Raw genomic sequence first — 19,739 nt, 5'->3', positions numbered from 1 at the left:
TTGTTCGGGAATGATTCACATGATGAGTTCTACTAATAGGCCCCTTCCTCTAACCCTGTGCTGAGCGCCTGAGTAGGGGGCACCAAGGAATGAATGTTTGACCCCTGGTTCAGGGCTCTGTCACTTTGGGAAAGTCACATTCCCTATCTTGCCTTGGTTTCCTCATCAGCAAAATGGGACAACATATACCTCATAATGCTACTGAAAGCTTGGCACTTGTCCCCGAGGCTGCTTCAGAAGAATGAGAACAAATGGTTTGAGAAGGAAAGAGAAGGCAAAGAAGGAAAATGGTAGACTATGTTCTCAAAATCCAAATTCCCATACAGAAGCAGAAATACAGAGCTTTTAAAGGGAGGGCACTCAGTTCTAAGATATTGTCATTGAACTACGGTTACTGATTCTAATCGTCCCATCTCTGCTGAACACAAAGCCATGGCCTTAGTCCACCTGGGAGGCCCACCGGCCTCCCTGGCCAGGCCTGGGATGGATTGGACAGACAGTTCAGCTGAGCGATGGCCTGTAACACAAAGAACAAAAGACATTTCCCTGCCCCTCCTGATCATCTGCCCTTGGCAGGGTGACAGCCCCAGTCCCCAAAAAGGGTGAGGGAAGTTTTAAAGACACAAAAAACATCTTTTTTTTTTTTTTTAACCCCAGACCATTCCCTCTTTTACAATAAGATTGTTGCTATGAGAAAATGAGATAAACCATGTAGTAAAATGCCTGACATTGGGCAGGCACTTAATAAATGTTTGCTCCTTTCCTTTGTCACTTTTTCATTTAGCAACTATTTATTTGGGGCCTAGCATGTAGCAGCCCCAACTGTGCTTGGCACCAGGAAGACAGTGGTGAGCAAAACGGATGGGGAGACTGGCTGTCCTTAGGGAGCTTGGGACAGGCATTAAGTAAACAAACACACGTCATAAAGGAAAAGAGCAGTGTCTTAGTAAAAAGTATCAGCGATGACATCCTTCAAACAGAGTGGTCAGGGAGGTCCTCTTGGGAAAGGTAAGGTTTAAGCTGAGACTCAAAGGATGAGAACCAGACATTTTGGAAAGCAGTGCCCAGCGGGAGCTAAAGGGCACAGGCTTTACAGCCTTAGGATTTCAAATCCTGCTTCCTCTACTTACTCAGCTGTGGGACTTTAGGTAAGTGCCTTCACCTCTCTGGGCCTTGGTTTTAATTTCTAGAAAATGTGGCTAAAAATGCCTACTTTATAGAACTGTGAGGATGAAACTCGATCGTGTATATAAAGTGTCTGGCATGTTGTCTGGCACATTGTGGGTACTCGGCAAAAATCAGTCCCCCTCTTGTCCCAGCTTGAGATTAATTGTCAAGTGAATGGCACAGAGACAATTCGTGCACACATGTGTACACGCAAACGAAACACACACACACACACACACACACACGTGCACACACACAAACAGGCAGAACACAGATACCTCTCCCAAACTGGATATTCCAGGAGAGTTTCCTAAAGAGACTCTTACAAGGGTGTGGGTTTGGGGAGAGCCACAATCAATGGTGCAGCCCTCCAGGGCTAGTGACAGGGCTAGGAAAGGGGCAGTTACGGATCTGAGGGAATAGCTGTGTGGAGAGGACCCCTGACAGGAGCTGGGCCCTTCAGAAGAGAGATGCAGCCAATTTACAGGGACTTGGAAAGGAATAAATATTCTGACTTCAGCCACCTCTTGCCTCCAAACTCCTGCTAAGCTCCCATTGGCCAAACTCCAGTGGAAGCCAGAGGAGGCGCAGGAGCCTTCGGATGTGCTCTGTAGGGGTCAGCCTCCCGGGGTGAAGTGTGGTGTGATCTGGAAGGATGAATGGAAGAGATGCAGCACAGTGTCCACACCCATACACCTCTTAAGATGAGAGTGACGTAGCCAATGTAAAGTGGTTTAAGTAAAAAATGAATACCCGAGGTCCCCAAACTAGAAACTCCAGGGCTGGGGCCTTAGGCATAGCTTGGTCAGTGCTCAGATGATAGCCAGAGACCAGTTTTTCATCATCTCTCAATTCCATTTTCCTACGTATGTTAACTTCGTTCTCAGGCTACATGTGGTTGGGAGGTGCTGGCAGGAGAGAGTACAGGAGAGGGTGGTCCCCTGAGGAAACTGGTTCTGTACAAAGGAGGGTACGTAAAAGCAGGGTGGAAACGTTACACGCACCCACTACAGTTTCCATCTGAGAGCTCATGGCCCATACACTTGGTGACAGAGATTGGGACCACCGAGGCCATGGTGAGCAGGCTCCTCTGCCTGGCTGTAGCCTGTTTAAGGATGACTGAGGCTGCCCATTCCCACCTCTGTGCTGGGGGTGGGGAGGAGTCTGAAAGACTACTTAGCCCAGCAACTCCATTTGACAGGTGACAAAATGAAGGCCCAGAGGTGGCTCGCACCTGTAATCCTAGCACTCTGGGAGGTCGAGGAGGGCGGATTGCTCGAGATCAGGAGTTTGAAACCAGCCTGAGCAAGAGCAAGACCCCATCTCTACTATAACTAAAAAGGAATTAATTGGCCAACTAATATATATAGAAAAAATTAGCTGGGCATGGGGGCGCATGCCTGTAGTCCCAGCTCTTGGGAGGCTGAGGCAGCAGGATTGCTTGAGCCCAGGAGTTTGAGGTTGCTGTGAGCTAGGCTGACGCCACGGCACTCACTCTAGCCTAGGCAACAAAGTGAGACTCTGTCTCAACAACAACAAAAAAAAGAAAGAAATAAGAAACACCCCTAGAGAATGTTTCAGTGAAAAGCAAAAAGAAAGAGAGGAGAGAGGAAGAAGAAAGAAAGAGAAGAAAGAAAAAGAGAGAAAGAGAAAGGAAATTAAGACAATATAAAAGAATATACAAGGCCGGGCGCGGTGGCTCACGCTTGTAATCCTAGCACTCTGGGAGGCCGAGGCGGGCGGATTGCTCAAGGTCAGGAGTTCAAAACCAGCCTGAGCGAGACCCCGTCTCTACTATAAAAAATAGAAAGAAATTAATTGGCCAACTAATATATATATATATATATATATATATATATATATAAAGTTAGCTGGGCATGGTGGCACGTGCCTGTAGTCCCAGCTACTCGGGAAGCTGAGGCAGTAGGATTGCTTGAGCCCAGGAGATTGAGGTTGCTGTGAGCTAGGCTGACGCCACAGCACTCGCTCTAGCCTGAGCAACAAAGCGAGACTCTGTCTCAAAAAAAAAAAAAAAAAAAGAAAAGAAAAAAGAATATACAGTGAAAAGTAATTTTCCTCCCATGGCAAACCCCTAGTCCTCTTCCTGGAGGTAATGGTGGCAAAGTCTCCTGTAGATCCTTCCAGAAATTATCAATGCAAATATAGTGGTATGCATATCTATATAATAATCATTATTTTTATTATCTTGGAGACTCTTCTCTATTAACACATAAGTATCTGCCTCATTTTATTTATTTATTTTGAGACAGAGTGTTGCTCTGTTGCCTGGGCTAGAGTGCCGTGGCATCAGCCTAGCTCACAGCAACCTCTAACTCCTGGGCTCAAGCAGTCCTTCTGCCTTAGCCTCCTGAGTAGCTGGGACTACAGGCATGCGCCACCATGCTCGGCTTATTTTTTCTATATATTTTTAGTTGTCCAGCTAATTTCTTTCTATTTTTATTAGAGACAGGGTCTCATTCTTGCTCAGGCTGGTCTTGAATTCCTGATCTTAAGTGATCCTCTTGCCTCAGCCTCCCAGAGTGCTAGGATTACAGGCATGAGCCATCATGCCCGGCCTGCCTAATTTTTTATAGTGGATATAGAGTATTCTAGTATGTGAATATACTCTAGTTTATTTAAACAGTCCCCAAACGTTGGACACTTAGGCTGCTTCTAGTCTTTTGCTTTTACAAACATTGATGCAGTGAATATTCTTGTACACGTAACGTCTTTGCATATGTGTGCTCTAGAGACTAATCCTAAGAGTGAAAATGGCATCCCATGGCTCTCAAGGCACATCCTGACATCACTTATGCTAGAAGGAACCAAGACTGACAGCATTGGAAGGGATCCTAACCATCATCAAGCCCAGCTGTTCCCTCCCTGTTTTACAGATGTGGAAACTGAGGCCCCAGGTCTGACAGCCGCCTGGTGGTAGATTTGAAGTAGACCACTCTGTGTTGTCCCAGAGAGGATGCAGAAGAAAGAGGGCAAGGCCAGGTGTTGGGCATTACTGGCTTTGTGCCCTGGCCTAGCAGGGCAGCAAGTAGTCAGCAGAGCAGGCTTTGGAGCCAGGCTGCCTGAATTTGAATCCTGACTTAGAAAAGTAGCCTTTCCGGCCAGGCACGGTGGCTCACGCCTGTAATCCTAGCACTCTGGGAGGCCGAGGCGTGATGATCGCTCAAGGTCAGGAGTTCAAGACCATCCTGAGCAAGAGTGAGACCCCTGTCTCTATTAAAAATAAAAAGAAAGTAGCTGGACGACTAAAAATATAGAGAAAAAATTAGCCAGGCATGTGGCGCATGTCTGTAGTCCCATCTACTCGGGAGGCTGAGACAGAAGGATCGCTTGAACCCAGGAGTTTGAGGTTGCTGTGAGCTAGGGTGACACCATGGCACTCTAGCTCGGGCAGCAGAGTGAGACTCTGTCTCAAAAAAAAAAAAAAAAGAAAGAAAGAAAAGAAAAGTAGCCTTTCCAACCTGCAATTTCCTTACATGGAAAATAGGGATGATTTTAATATTCCTTTTGCCCTCTTTCTGGGGTTGTTGTGAAGATTAAATGAAATAACGCCTGTGTAAAAAGATTACTTTTTTTTTTTGAGACAGGATCTCACTCTGTTACCCAGGCTGGCGTGCAGCACCGTGCTCATAGCTCATTATAACTCCTGGGCTCAGGCAGTCTTTATGCCTCAGCCTCTTGAGTAGGTGGAACTACAGACATGTGCCATGATGTCTGGCAAATTTTTAAATTTTTTGTAGAGATGGGGTCTTGCTATGTTGCCCAGGCTGCTCTCAAACTCTTGACCTCAAGTGATCCTCTTACCTCAGCCTCCCAAAGTGTAGGTATTACAGGTGTGAGCCACCATGCCTGGCCCAAAGGTTACCTTCTATTACCATTCCCCACTCTGAGCATCTTGACTCCTGCTTCTTACAAAAGGCATTCTTAGGGTTAAAAGGCCCATGAGCTGGTGAACTAGAGGCACACCTGGCCTCCAGCCATGGTCTCTGTTCTAGTTGAGGCCAAATTGAGCAAGTTGTAACCTTACCCAGAAGCTCTGGCTGCCTGCTTCCTGGAAAAGGGAGCTTGGTAGTCTGGGGGCTTTGAAAGGAAGGCCAGCCATACTTCCTCCCCATACATGGGCACCCTGTGCCTGCCCGTGCCTGACACTGACAGTATAGTCCCACCGAGAACCTCTGTAGGGTATCACAGCTCCCATTTTTGTGGTGAACAATATGAGGCTCTCAGAGTTCAAGGAGCTTGCTTCCAAATAAAGAATACCAAGGGGAGAGTTGGGGGACTTCCTGGGGGGAGAGGGAGGACACATTGACCCACCATTATCTATATGCTGTTTAGCCTATCTCTATCTATAGTTCCTTATTCTTTTCTTCTCAGAGCACTGCTTGCACTGTAGAACCAGGTATTTATTTCTGTGGTTATTCAATTACAGTCTGGGTCCCTGCTGAGAGTGAGCCCCAGGAGGTCAGCTTGCGTTGTCCCCTGGTTCAGTGTTCTTTTCCGGGTGCCTGGCTCCATGATTGACACACAGTAGGCACAGATACAAGTGTACCTCCCCTCTAAAAAAGGAATAGCATTACTTGCTATCGGCATTGCTCTGAAGATTAAGTGGGATAAAGCTCTCCAAAGTGCCTGGCGCAAAGTCAGGCCAGTCTGGTCTAGTCCTGGACCATTCTTGAAAGACCTGGATATTTCTCAAGGAGGTATGGAGCGGAGGAAAGGGAAGAGGGTCCTTGTGGATTGGCAGGGGTCTCGCTGTCTGCAGGACTCACAAAGGGAGCCTTGTGTGGGAGTGGGTGGGCAGGATGCCTTGTGGCACAGCTGGGCCCCGGCTGCCAGGCCTGGGCTGGGCTGGGCTGGGCACTCTGCCACAGGCAGCCTTCTGAGGGTCCTTTCATCTGAGTCCCAGCTGCCACTTGGCTGGCTGGCCCAAAGCCCAGCTGCCTAGAGGGGAGAGAGGCTGGCAGCTTTGTCTCAGGAAGAACAGAGGGGAGTGAGTGAGGGGAGGGCAGAGGGAAGCAGTGCTTGCTCTTGGAATCAGGCCAAAGGGAAACAAGATCCAGGCACAGACAACACCAAGGGGCTGTCTGAATTCGTTTGTTGCCATAGCATCGAGCATGACAGGATCACAGGGACCATCTCAGAAAACACCCCAATTCCCACCATGTTATAGGTGGAGAACTGAGGCCCAGAGAGGGGCAGGGACTTGTCCAAGGTGATACAGCAAACTAGTGCCAGAGCCAGAGCTAGAGCTCTGATCTCTTGTCTCCTGGCCCTGACTGACCCTGAAAGAGGCACTTCGTCTCTGGGAGCCTGAGGGTCCTCATACATAAAATGGAGGTACTAATTCTTATTTTGAACTGTGAGGGTCAAATGTGCTAATGGACACAAAAGGAAGAGGAGGACCATCTGAGCGGGGCCTTGAAAGCTGTGTAGGAGTTCTCCAGGCAGAGAAGAATGAGCTGGTGGGGAAAGACATTCAGAGCAGAGGGAACAGCATAAACAAAGGCAGGAGGACGTGAGCGTGCAGGTTTTGTTTCGGGGCAGCTGGGGCTTGGGAGGAACAGGAAATGGCACTTGACTGGCACCATGGCTGCACCTGTAGTCCCAGCTACTCTGGAGGCTGAGACAGGAGGATTGCTTGCTTGAACCCAGGAGTTTGAGGCTGCAGTGTGCTATGATGCGCCTGTGAATAGCCACTGCTCTCCAGCCTGGGCAAGACAGCAAAACCCTGTCTCTTAAAAAAATAAAGATAGGAAATGGTGTTAAGCGCCCAGGCTGCTTGATGCCGTTGGAAATCCCACCGTCCCTCTGAGCGTCCGGGCCTCCTTTCTGGGGTGATGACCCTTCAGAACTCTGCCTGCCTGTGGAATCATCCTGGCACACGCAGTAGATCAGCCCTCTGTGGGGAGTCAGCTATGCAAAAGACGTGTGGAGTCCGTGGAGGATCCTGACCCAGACCCAGCAGGCAGGAAAACATGCCTTGAGGAGGTCACAGCTCCCTCCCCTGGCTTGGTCCCTCCTGCAGAGTCTTAATGTTCAAGTATATGCTTTGTTGAGATGCAAAACAATTCTGCAGGCCAGGCGCGGTGGCTCACGCCTGTAATCCTAGCACTTTGGGAGGCCGGGACCGGCGGATTGCTCAAGGTCAGGAGTTCGAAACCAGCCTGAGTGAGACCCCGTCTCTACCAAAAATAGAAAGAAATTAATTGGTCAACTAAAAATATATATATACAAAAAATTAGCCGGGCATGGTGGCGCATGCCTGTAGTCCCAGCTACTTGGGAGGCTGAGGCAGTAGGATTGCTGAGCCCAGGAGTGTGAGGTTGCTGTGAGGTAGGCTGACGCCACGGCACTCACTCTAGCCTGGGCAACAAAGTGAGACTCTGTCTCAAAAAAAAAAAAAAAAAAAAAAAAAAAAAACAATTCTGCAGAGTCACAGAAAAAAAACTTTTGAGTGAGAAAGACGTGGAGTCCAAACTTGGCTCTGCCAATTAGTAGCTGTGTGGCTTTTAAGCCATTTATTTAACTTCCCTGAGTCTTGGATCCTCATTTGTAGAGTAAGTCTTACTACTTGGGAAAATTGGTACAAGGGTCTGTGTTCACTGCAGGTGCTCAGCACAGGATCATCTTCCTTTCCTGTCCCCGCTTCACATTGCACAGTTGACCCCGTCTCCAGGCCTCTCTGGAACAAATCTCTTCCTCCTTCAAGACCCAGCTTACATACCATCTCTTCCTTTAAGCCTTCCAGCTCTCCCAAATTGAAACGCTGACGTCCTCCTAAAATGCCTGTGCTTGTCTTATGGTGTCGCTTTTTCTTTTTATTTATTTTTCTCTTTTAGACTTTTTCATATTCACTGAAACTAGTGACATAATACAAAGATATATTCAGAAAAAATTAATAATCTCTCTTCTCCATTTCTATCCCCATCCTACTGAATAATATGCACCATTCTACACCTTTCTGGTTATATGCTGACATAAACAGAGATAAACTTATATAAGGGACAGTTTGTTATGTTTGTTATATGTTTTTCACAAATGTATTCTCACTTATGCACTACCCTAATACTTATTTTTAATCACTTAATAAAAATGGGTGAATGAATAGATAGAGATCTACCCCATTGCCAAAAGTGGGATTATTGGGCCAGATGGTATCTATATATTTTTTTGTAGATATAGCCATATTACTTTCCAAAAAAATTGCAGCAGTTCACATTCCCAACCAGCAAAGTCAGAGTAGCTGTTTTCCTTCATCCTCACCATCTCTGGCATATTGCGCTTCTTAATATTTGCCAAATTGATAGATTAAAAAATAGTACATCATTACTCTTTTAATCGCACTTCTTCAACCCCTAAAAAGTCTCAGTAATGCTTCATTTCAGTTATTTTATTTTTTTCATTTCTAGAAGTCTATTTAACTTTTAAAAACCTGCCTGCTCATTTTTGATCATATCTTCTTGTTCCTTACTCATGTTTTATAAATACACCATCTTATTTATTTAAGCACGTGAAATACACCTATATGTTATACACAATAATCTCAGTCTCTGAGAAGTTTATGGATCTGTTTCTGTTGACTCTTGCTCATGGTACTTTGTTTCCTTTTGTGGTTTGTGACTTTTGATTGTGAGCTTGTGTTTGTCGGATTGCTATCTGTGTGGATTTTTTGAGGCTTGGTTTGATTATACTTTCTTCCAAGGAGGGTTGCGTTTCCTACGTCAGGCATCTGACAGCACTTTCAGGTCCATTTTAAATCAAATCCCAATTGTTGTTGCTGCTGACCACACTGGGTCCCAGATCTATTTGAGCTCTTGCCTATAGTCAAAAATTATCAGGAGAGGCCGGGCGCGGTGGCTCACGCCTGTAATCCTAGCTCTTGGGAGGCCGAGGCGGGCGGATTGCTCAAGGTCAGGAGTTCAAAACCAGCCTAAGCAAGAGCGAGACCCCGTCTCTACTATAAATAGAAAGAAATTAATTGGCCAACTGATATATATATAAAAAATTAGCCGGGCATGGTGGCGCATGCCTGTAGTCCCAGCTACTCGGGAGGCTGTGGCAGAAGGATCGCTTGAGCCCAGGAGTTTGAGGTTGCTGTGAGCTAGGCTGACGCCATGGCACTCACTCTAGCCTGGACAACAAAGCGAGACTCTGTCTCAAAAAAAAAAAAAAAAAAAAAAAATTATCAGGAGAGACTTTTCTCCACCTAGAACCAAGGAATGAGACAAGCAAGTTTCCATAGCATTTGCCTTGGAGTGGCAGATTTTTTTCTAATTTACCCTTTTATAGTCTCTGATCTGACATCCTACCCTGTGAGTGGCCCAGGATTTGTCTTCTAGCCCCACTCCTTAAAATAAAAGTTCAAAGTCACTCAGGGTTAGAGATAACCCCAAGGAAGCCTCTGGAGTCAGTGCTCAATCATCTCAGAGTACCTCAGTGCATTTCCTTAACTTTCTTGCCAGCTCAGACATACATAGACATACACATGTTCAATATTTTTTATTGTTTTTTATTTGTACAAATTTATGGGGTACATGTTCAATTTTGTTACAAGCATAGATTGCATAGCAGTCCAGTGAGAGCTTTTGGGGTATCCATCACCCAAATAATGTATGTTGTACTCATTAATTTCTCATCATCCATCTCTCAATATTTTCAATATTTTGAGATGCCTTGTAGCTGGAAGATTTCAGAATATCTAGTCCTCCATATTATTGGAAACAGGTGTCCAGCATATTTTTATATACTCATTTACTCTTTCATTAAAGCTATTTGTGCTTTTCTCTTCAGCAAAAAGACAATATATTTCAGGCACCTGTGTCCCCCATCCCTAACTCCTAGCCAAGGTCAGTATCGGTAACTCTTCGTTGAATAAACGAGTGACAACCCACATGGGGGAGGGAGAAGAAAGGATTGGAAAGGTACCCATGCTGGATAGGTGATGCTGGATGGGATGGCGCCATGGAGGCTAAGGAAATGGGCAATGACATTTACTGAGCCCCCCTCTAGGAAAGCCCCTAAACACTATATGCTTTATTCTGGTGTTTTCTAAATTTCCAAGATGACAAGATGCTTGTTAAATATACAGATTCCTAGGCCCTCCCTTGGTTACTCAGTTTCGGTCTGGAGGTGGGGCCCAGGATGGTGTTTAACAAGCACCCAAGGTAAGTCTTACCATCAGGGAAGTCTGGAAAATATAGTAATTATTTCACTTAATTTAATTCTCACAACCACCTAGCCAAGTAAGCATTCACGTGTATTTTACAAAAGAGGCAATTTGGGCTCCGAGGGGAAGTGATGGAAGGTCACATAGCTGGTAAGTGGCAGAGTCAAGGTTCTATTCCCTGTTGTCTCCCTCCAAAGCTTTATCTTTATTCCCCCCCCCAAGTGTCTGTACCATTAGTTGATTAATGTGAGTATAGGTTATGACCAAGAGTCACTATTTTCTTTTTTCTTTTTTTTGGTGGTTAAAAAAAACCATATAACATAAAATTTACCATATTAACCATTTTTTTTTTCTTTTTTGAGACAGAGTCTCACTCTGTTGCCCCAGCTAAAGTGCCATGGCGTCACCCTAGCTCACAGCAACCTCAGACTCCTGGGCTCAGGCAATTGTCCTGCTTCAGCCTCCCAAGTAGCTGGGACTATAGGCATGTGCCACCATGCTGGCTAATTTTTTTGATATATTTTTTGTTGGCCAATTAATTTCTTTCTATTTTTAGTAGAGACGGGGTCTCACTCTTGCTCAGGCTGGTTTTGAACTTCTGACTTCAAGCAATCCTCCTGACTTAGCCTCCCAGAGTGCTAGTATTACAGGTGTGAGCCACTGTGCCAGGCCCTGTTTGTTTATTTTTTTTAACAGAGTCTTGCTCTATTTCCCCAGGTAGAGTGTAGTGGCATCATCACAGCTCACTGCAACCTGCAATTTCTCCCCAGTAGCCAGGACTACAGGTGCTGGCCACAACATCCAGCTAATTTTTCTATTTTTGGTTGAGATGGGTCTTGCTCTTGCTCTGGATGGTCTCCAATTCCTGAGCTCCAGCAATCCTCCCACCTGAGCCTCTCAGAGTGCTAGGATTACAGGAATGAGCCACCATGCCCAGCCTTATTTTACCTTTTAACACCACCCTACCCCCTGGAGCCCTGTTTTTCTCATCTGTAAAATGGGTGTTGTTGATCTTTCACCCTCTAAGACTGTAGGGAGTAGAAAGTCTCTGGTTGTCAATGTCAATTTCCTCTGCCTCCCTCAATTTGACTATTGGGGAACCCAAGACCCAGATAGGGCAGTGACTTGTGTCAACCTAAATAAGGAGATTCAGCCAATATGATTAAATATTGAGTTTGAGTGCAAAGTGTGAGGACTGCTAGTGGGGAGGACACAGACTTCAAAAAGATTGGGTCAGTACCTTGGAGGGGAGAGGTTTGAGCGGCGTTTACACAGGCAAGGTCTGGAGAAGCTTAAGAGGAGTTCAACTTTTTTCATACTAGGTTAGCTCATTGTTGCAGCAATCTGGTTGAAGGCAGTGTTTCTTTTTTGGGAAGGGTATATTTAATATTCCGCATTAAGTACGTAATAGTCAAGGGGTCTTTTCTCTCAGGTGCCACCTGGTCTGAGCCAGGGACAACAAAATAAGGCAGGAAGTTAGTTAATCTATAACAAAAGGTCAGTAATTAAAGGGCCATTCTCCATGACTGGGTCTCCAAAGTCAAGCTTCCTCAAGGCCTAACAACTTTCAGAAGCCCCAAATAACATGGATTGTCCACTCCCTTTCACACTTGCCTAGGGTCTCACGGCAAGGAACGCCCAGCTCAGGCCAATCCGGCCGGGCGCAGTGGCCCCCACCCAGGGGCGGGGAGCCAGGTGCACTTCCGCTGGCCCAAGTTACTGGCAGTCGCAGGGCTGCGCAGTGCGAGCCGCCAGCCGCCAGCCGCGCAGGGATGATAAGTCCGACCTCTGTGCCCCGGTCCCCGCGGCCTGGCCCGCCGACGGTAAGATGCGTGCCCGGCCAGGGGCGAGCGGGCGGACAGACCCACCGGCGACTCCCACTCGGCCGCGCTCCTCGTTCGCTCCTCCCCAGTTGCTGCCGTCCGTCCCAGTCCCTGAGTCCGCTGCTCCAGGCGCGCCGCGACGCCCTTCGCCTCTGGCTGGACGCTCTCTTTCCTCTCCGGCTGTCCCTGCTGCTTTGAGCGCTCTCCTTTCGCTCCTGGGGCTCGGCTCCTGCTCCAGCTCTGCCCCGCCTCCCCTCCGTGCCCGCTTTCTCGCCTGGCTGCCGTTGCCTGTCTCCTCCCTCCCCACTCTGTGTTTTAGTTCCTCTCTCAGTCCCCTGGCTTGTCCTAACCCACGGCTCTTCCTCTGTCCCTCCTTCTCCCCTGGCCTGGCGGGAGAAGCCTGGCCAAAGGCTCACTCCCTCACCCCAGCGCCCACCGCCCCCCGCCTGCCCCTGCCTTGTGGCTGGGGCCTGATTCCTCCTGCGTGCCTGCCCCCTCCCCGGGCTTGGTTGAGGGGCGTTTGGGAGGGGGATCAGGAAAAGGTCAGGTGCACTCTAGGAGCAGAGAATTCTGATTCTCTCCTGGACTGCGAGCCATCCTGGAGACTTGGAGGAAGGGAAAGTAGAATCGGTAGGGCGAGTGTGGCTCTTTCCAATAGGGCGATGATAACGTCATTGTTGTTGGCTATCCACAAAGCCACCTGCTTGCTTAGTGCCAGGACTGCCCCAGGTGCTCAATAAACCCCTGAATGAATTATTGGGCAAGTATAATGCGTGGAGCCTGCACTGGACATGATGCCAGGTAAGGCAAGATTGGCCTTTAGAGGAATACCAGGTGCTCCTGTAAATCAGAGCTGAGAGTAAGCACCATTCCATTCAGATGCTGAACCCCCTAGTAGGTATTGGTGACATAATGACAAACCAGGTATAGTCCCTCCCTTAGGAACTTCATGGTAATGGGGATACATGTGACAAACAGGGAACTATGAGAGGAGCTGTCATGACAGTGGAAGACTGTCTTCCCCAGCCCCTGCCTACAGGACCTGGGACAGGTTTCCCTCCCACCCAGGAATCCTTTGGCAGGGTAACACCAAAGGGGGAGAAGAGGAAAGGTAGCTGGTCCTAAAGAGGGGTGGAAAAGTAGTCTGTATTTTCTAGAAACACATGGTGGAATTTATGGATGAGGTAGGAGGTCTGGGATTTGCAAAGGGATTGGAAGTTTTGGAAGAAGAGGCAAAAGAGAGACAGAATTAAGAAGCTCAGGAACAGGACTAAAGTCTTGTTTAAGAAATAAAGAAATGGGGCTGAGGATGTCAAGTAGGAAGCTATTTTTTATGAAGCATCTGGAAATTAGCTTCACAAAGAACATTTGAAGTGATTGGATCCATTAGACTTTCAGAGCTGGAGGGACTTAGAGCTCTCTTGCTCCATTTCTTAATAATTATTTTAAGCTTATCTTAATCTATAATTAGATAAGTTTAGTTATTTATCTAAGTTTGGGCCCAGAGAAAGTGAATAGCCCCAGCCACATAGCTAAGTATTGGCAGCAGTGGGGCAGGATGTTGGGCAGGGGGACACGGGGGTGTGTGTGTGGGGGGGGTGGGAGGGGACACACGTCCAAACTGTACTGGAGTCACACTGATATGATTTGATCCCAGCTTCAACTTTATCACTTCCTAGCTGTGTGTCTTCTCTCTGAGCTTTTCTCACATGTGACATGGGGATGTTAGGAGAGCCAGTGAGATAGCAGTAGTGAGAATATATTGGTCCGTTCAAGGGTTAAAGTCTGCAACTTGACATGTAACTGCCAGCTCTACAGAGGTGACCTCAGGGTTAACCAAATAGCCCTGCCAAGGAGCCTTGAGGTTTAAGGGAGAAAGAAGGAGTCACAGGTTCTGAGCTTATTTTTCTCAGCTCTATTGTTTGGCTGCTGTCAAGATACATCCTCTCCTCTGCCTTCTCCCCTCCAGGCAGCAGAACTGTCCCCCAGTAGGAGCTGTTGCCATGGCAACTCAATTCTTCCCCAGTACTTTGGTTGCCTTTGGCTCTCTTAATTCCAGTACTTTAATCTTAGAGGTAGAGCCCACAGACCAGTTGAGAATGAGGTCACACATAAATCAGAATGAAGGACATTCTTGAGCCCCATTTCCAACTTTGGCCCTGCAATGACCTGTTGTACAATCTCCAGGTTAGCCATCCCTCTAACACTACACAGATCTTTTCTGCAGCATAAGCTATCACAAGCCCTAGGAAACCTTCTTTGACAGCCTCCAACACACACCCACAAAACCAGCTGACCCCGCCTACCTCTCTGAGTCTTTCCTGTCAGCTCCTACATATTGAAACCATCTGTTTCCTTCTCTCCCCTGTGAACTCCAAGGCAGGGACTGTGTCCTGCTGTGCTTGGCACAAGGTTTGCATGTAATAGGCCCTCCATACGTTTTTTTTTGAGACTGAGTCTCACTTTGTTGCCCAGGCTACAGTGAGTGCCATGGTGTCAGCCTAGCTCACAGCAACCTCAAACTGCTGGGCTCAAGTAATCCTTCTGCCTCAGCCTCCCAAGTAGCTGGGACTACAGGCATGTGACACCTGATTTTTTCTATATATTTTTCATTGGTCAATTAATTTCTTTCTATTTTTAGTAGCGATGGGGTCTCACTCTTGCTCAGGCTGGTCTCAAACTTCAGAGCTCAAATGTCCACACGCCTCGGCCTCCCAGAGTACTAGGACTACAGGCGTGTGCCACCGCGCCTGGCCTCCTCCATATGTTTTGTTGAATGAATGACTCACTAAGGGAAGAGTGGAGGTGTTGGAAAGTTGAAGGTAATTTATGTACTGACCAAGAGCTCGAGCTTTGGAGTAAAATGGATCTGAGTTCAAATCCCAACATCATCACCTAATAGCTGACTGATCGTAGGCAACTTATTTCATCTCCTTAAGCCTTAGTTTCTTCTATAAAATGAGGGTTTAATACATTCTTCATAGAAGTGTTGTGAGGATTGAATTAGATAATGTATTTAAAACACTGTGCACGGTTCCTAGACTGTGAGGGCAGGATCTACTTCCTGCTTGTTCATCACTGTGTCCCAGGTACCTGGCACGAAGCACAAAGTCAGCACATACATATTTTATTGAACAAGCAAGAGAGTTTTAAATAACAAAAGTCATTTAGGATTGTTCTGGTTTGTAAGGATAACAACTGGTGTATGACCTCATGAGTAATAATCGTTACATGGTCTTCTGGTATTATTGTGGGTCTCTGTGGCAGCACTTAGTGTTCCCTAAATGCAGCCTGAGTCATTTCCATATCCCTCTATTCCTCTACCCACTCACCTGTGAGCGTCTCCAGGCAGGAACCACCCACATCGTTAGTGCTCAACCCTGCCCTCTGGCACAGAGACATGGCCTCTAAAAGTTCTGTTTAACAGCCAAACTTAACTTATATTTGCGCTGTATATATTACACTTCACCGTTTACAAAACAGTTTTACACCCACTGTATCTAGTGTTACTGGCCTTTTCGCCAACAAGGATATTCTTACTCTTATTCAAGACCTATGGGTCCCTATTTTGAAAAACATTCATCAAACAAATCCCATTTTTTGCTGGCATGGTGGCTTGAGCCTGTAATCTCAGCTACTCCAGGGGCTGAGCTGGGAGGAGGGCTTGAGCCCAGGAGTTTGAGGCTGCAGTGAGATATGATTGTGCCACTGCACTCCAGCCTGGGTGACAGAAAAACCCACAAATACCATTTTTAAAATCAATCAAGGGCGTGCCAACTGCTAATCAGATCCTCTGCTCTACATGAAATAAGAATTTTTGTCCCCAACTCCCAGCACAGGATGTGGGTGCCCAGTAAGTATCCAAGAAATGCTTCCTGAATGAATACATGTGTGCTTTCTTTGGTCTCTCTGAAATGATGCAAATGGCCCTCTTCCCAGGGTGGGAACTCCTGACTTCACAACAACTCCATATGCCCATTTTATAGATAAAGATACTAAGGCCTAGGGAGGGAAACAGGCTTGCCAAAGGCCACAGACTTTGGAAGTATTATCACAGGGACTTCCTTCTATAGTAGGTAGCTCCTCTCCTAACATTCTGTGACCTAAAAAAGAAAGTTAAAATGCTTGAATGGATATTCTTTTTTCAAACAGAAATCTTTTTCCGGCCGGGCCTGGTGGCTCACGCCTGTAATCCTAGTACTCTGGGAGGCCCAGGCGGGTGGATTGCTCAAGCTCAGGAGTTCGAAACCAGCCTGAGCAAGAGTGAGACCCCGTCTCTACTATAAATAGAAAGAAATTAATTGGCCAACTAATATATATAGAAAAAGTAAGCCGGGCATGGTAGCGCATGCCTGTAGTCCCAGCCACTTGGGAGACTGAGGCAGGAGGATGGCTTGAGCCCAGGAGTTTGAGGTTGCTGTGAGCTAGGCTGATGCCACGGCACTCACTCTAGCCTGGGCAACAAAGTGAGACTCTGTCTCAAAAAAAAAAAAAAAGAAATCTTTTTCCATCCTTTTTAAAATGCCCACCCTCTGGAGCTATACCGCATAAATACAACCCCCTTCAGTAAGATGGGCGTTCCTATATCTGGAGCCAATCATTACGGCTGACCTAAGTTCTGAAGTTCTGTACCCGGTTTATTCTTTGGATAAAAACAAGTCATAAGCTCCCTGGAGGTGGCGCTGTTAGCTCACTCTGCCTGTTGTGCCCCCAGATATCGACGGTTGTGGAGCTGAACGTGGGGGGTGAGTTCTACACCACCACCCTGGGCACCCTGAGAAAACTCCCGGGTTCGAAGCTAGCAGAGATGTTCTCCAGCTCCGCCAAGGCCTGCACGGATGCGGAGGGCCGCTTCTTCATCGATCGCCCCGGCACCTATTTCAGACCCATCCTGGACTACCTGCGCAGCGGGCAGGTGCCCAGGCAGCACATCCCTGAAGTGTACCGTGAGGCTCAGTTCTACGAGATCAAGCCTTTGGTCAAGCTCCTGGAGGACACGCCGCAGATTTTCGGCGAGCAGATGGCTCGGAAGCAGTTTCTGCTGCGAGTGCCCGGCTACAGCGAGAACCTGGAGCTCATGGTGCGGCTGGCGCGCGCCGAGGCGGTGGCCGCGCGCAGGTCGAGCGTGCTGGTGTGCGCGGTGCACACCGAGGAGGAGGATGCGCAGAGTGCCGAGGCCCTGCGTGCCCTAGAGGCTGACAAGAAGTCTGTTGTCAAGTTTGGGCCCTGGAAGGCGGCCCCAGACACAGACGACCTCCTGCACTGCGTGGAGATGGACATTAAGGCCCAGGGGTACACGGTATTCTATGAGCGCTACCAGTTTGAGAAGGTATTCCGGGCCAGGCCTTGCCTTTCCTTCTACACTTTTGTCTTCACCTGGTGGTGATCCCCAAGGGCAGGAACTATTTGTCATGGGCTCTTGTGGGGCTTATGGAATTAAAAGTTGACATCAAAAACCATCTTTCTTTAATTTCACAAACTTCAGACAACTTCCAAGGTGGTTCTAGAGTCTTGTCCCAAATATTTATCTCCTCTTTGAGGACTTTCCACTCCATTGCAATTTACTCCACTATACTTGCCTAGCAATTTGCACCTGCTCCCTCTTCAAAGCCTCATGTACCCCTCAGACCCTTCCCAAAGTCCAATAACAAGGCTGAGATAAGTTAGAATGTTTCAACAATGCTTTAGTAGATGTGGGATCCCAACAGGAAAATATAGGATGCCATGAATCTAGACATCCTGACCTAAAGATGTAGTCTACACAGCCACCACTTGTGGTCCAATCCATCTAGGCGCAGCATCAGCATCACCTGAGAACTTGTTAGAAATACACATTCTCAGGCCCCACCTCAGACTTACTGAATCAGACAGAGTCTCTGGGGGTTGGCCCAGCAATCTGGTTTACCAAGCCCTCCAGGTGATTCTAATGCACTCTAATTTTGAGACCTGCTCTACAAAAGAATTACCACCTCTCTTGTATGGAGATACAAGACACTGACCTATTACCTCAAGCAAGTCCTGTTCCGGAGCTCCTCCTGAGATGAAGCTGAAGTCAGTCTTCAGGTGAGAGCACATTCTTGCTCAGCTTTTTAACCTGTGCCCTACACTGCTTCCCTCACTCCCCTTCTCCTAAGAGCACTCCCTAATAAAGTGCTTTCATTTCTGGTGCTCGGCCAAAGGCCGTTCTTAACTCTAAGGAGGAAACATAGACATTCATCCTTTTCCAAGTAGGTCTGAGATAGACGGCCCCCTTCCCTGCCTAGTAGCTCAACCAGGCATTCTGGGTTCTCTGGGACACAGGACTTAGAGTGCTGAAACTCAGGAGGTCCCAGGCAAATTGCGATGAGTTGATCACCCTATTGCCTCCACGATCCTCCCTCACTTTGTTTCTTTTTCCTTTGGAAAGCCTCTCCCTTGGTGACAGATCCAGAAATAACCTCCCACTCAGAAGTGACCATATGTACCCATAGGAACCTGGCTTTGTTCCACAATGGGATAACCATTATCTCTATCCAGATCTTACACAAATCATTTGAACTTTTCCCTTTATGACACCTTCCCCTCCAGCATCTCTGTGGTATGTTTCAACCAAGGTCCAAAGGCTTTTCTCTTGGGCTTGGAACCTGACTCTGTGAGGAACTTTTAGTTTTTGTACTTTGCAATTTCTTCAAATGGCTGAGCAGTTGTCTGTAATGCTTATAGCCTCCTACAGTGATTCAGCTCATCCCTTTGGGAACTCCAGGTTTGGAGCTGTAGGGTTGTTCCTGTGCCCAAGTATTTTTAATATACTGCCCTTGCTTTGAGAAAAAAGTCCAGTTTCCATGGTATGTGAACTCTTTTCTGGCTTCATCTATTGCTAGAAACTCTCTGGGTCTCAAATGATAAAAAAGAGTCTTTTCCAACTCTGGTAAGACCACATACCTATTGTGCCTGAGAACCTTACCAATCCCTTTATAGTTGCTCAGGTTGTATGAGGCAGTATTTAGAGCAGTGGTTCTCAACTTTGATTGCACATTAGAATCACCTGGGGAGAGTTAAAACACTCCAATACCTCATTAACTTCAGGCCCATGACAATTTACTGGTCTACCCCAAATCAGGGGTGATCAGTCCTTTTGATTGGCATGGCCCTTGTCCTAACCACAAACTTGTTCTCATCTATGGTACAGAGCAGGGCCAGGACCAGGCTTCTCTCTGGCCTCACCGTAGTCTCCATCTGTTGCAGATATACATGATTCCATGAGTTTCAACAATCTCAGATGGAATTCCAAGTGGGACTTCACCTGCTTATGAGTACAGGGGTTCATGTTAATTACTCAAATAGCTTTTTCCCAACTTTTTATTTGGAAAGTTTTCAAATCTACAGAAAAGATAAAACAATAGTATAATGAACTTTTTACCTAGAACCAACTATTACTATTTTGACATATTTTTACTATTGCTTTCTCCATACACATGTGTATATACATATATAATTGTTCACTGAACCAATTGAAGGTAAGTTGTAGACATTAACATGCCTCCACCTAAATACTTCAGCTTACATCTCCTAAGAAAAAGGACCTT

General features: G+C 47.0%; 1 protein-coding gene across 3 annotated transcripts; it reads left to right on the top strand.

Annotated features, from left to right (window-relative positions):
• The first annotated feature begins 988 nt into the window (after window positions 1-988).
• KCTD14 (potassium channel tetramerization domain containing 14) lies at window positions 989-17,630 on the top strand. 3 transcript variants are annotated; one of them, XM_012744531.3, is made up of 2 exons: window positions 989-1,148; window positions 16,889-17,630. In XM_012744531.3, exon 2 carries the CDS (start codon window positions 16,982-16,984, stop codon window positions 17,558-17,560), a length of 579 nt encoding a protein of 192 aa, XP_012599985.1. In that variant the 5' UTR covers window positions 989-1,148; window positions 16,889-16,981; the 3' UTR covers window positions 17,561-17,630. The 3 variants fall into 3 exon arrangements, with proteins under 3 accessions (XP_012599985.1, XP_075858455.1, XP_012599984.1); XM_076002340.1 differs by lacking the exon at window positions 989-1,148 and adding an exon at window positions 5,771-5,885; XM_012744530.3 differs by lacking the exon at window positions 989-1,148 and adding an exon at window positions 11,898-12,174.
• The last annotated feature ends 2,109 nt before the right edge of the window (window positions 17,631-19,739 follow it).

This window comes from Microcebus murinus, chromosome 4 (genome assembly GCF_040939455.1).
Source record: "Microcebus murinus isolate Inina chromosome 4, M.murinus_Inina_mat1.0, whole genome shotgun sequence".
Classification (NCBI taxonomy): Eukaryota; Metazoa; Chordata; class Mammalia; order Primates; family Cheirogaleidae; genus Microcebus; species Microcebus murinus.
This window is presented reverse-complemented; position numbering and strand designations above follow the sequence as displayed.

What these genes read in the sequence shown, in the direction of transcription:
- KCTD14 (XM_012744530.3), top strand. Translation starts at nt 12,124, where the DNA reads ATGATAAGTCCGACCTCTGTGCCCCGGTCCCCGCGGCCTGGCCCGCCG. An exon ending in CGCGGCCTGGCCCGCCGACG is followed by an intron (nt 12,175 to 16,888) that starts GTAAGATGCGTG and finishes TTGTGCCCCCAG; the next exon opens with ATATCGACGGTTGTGGAGCT.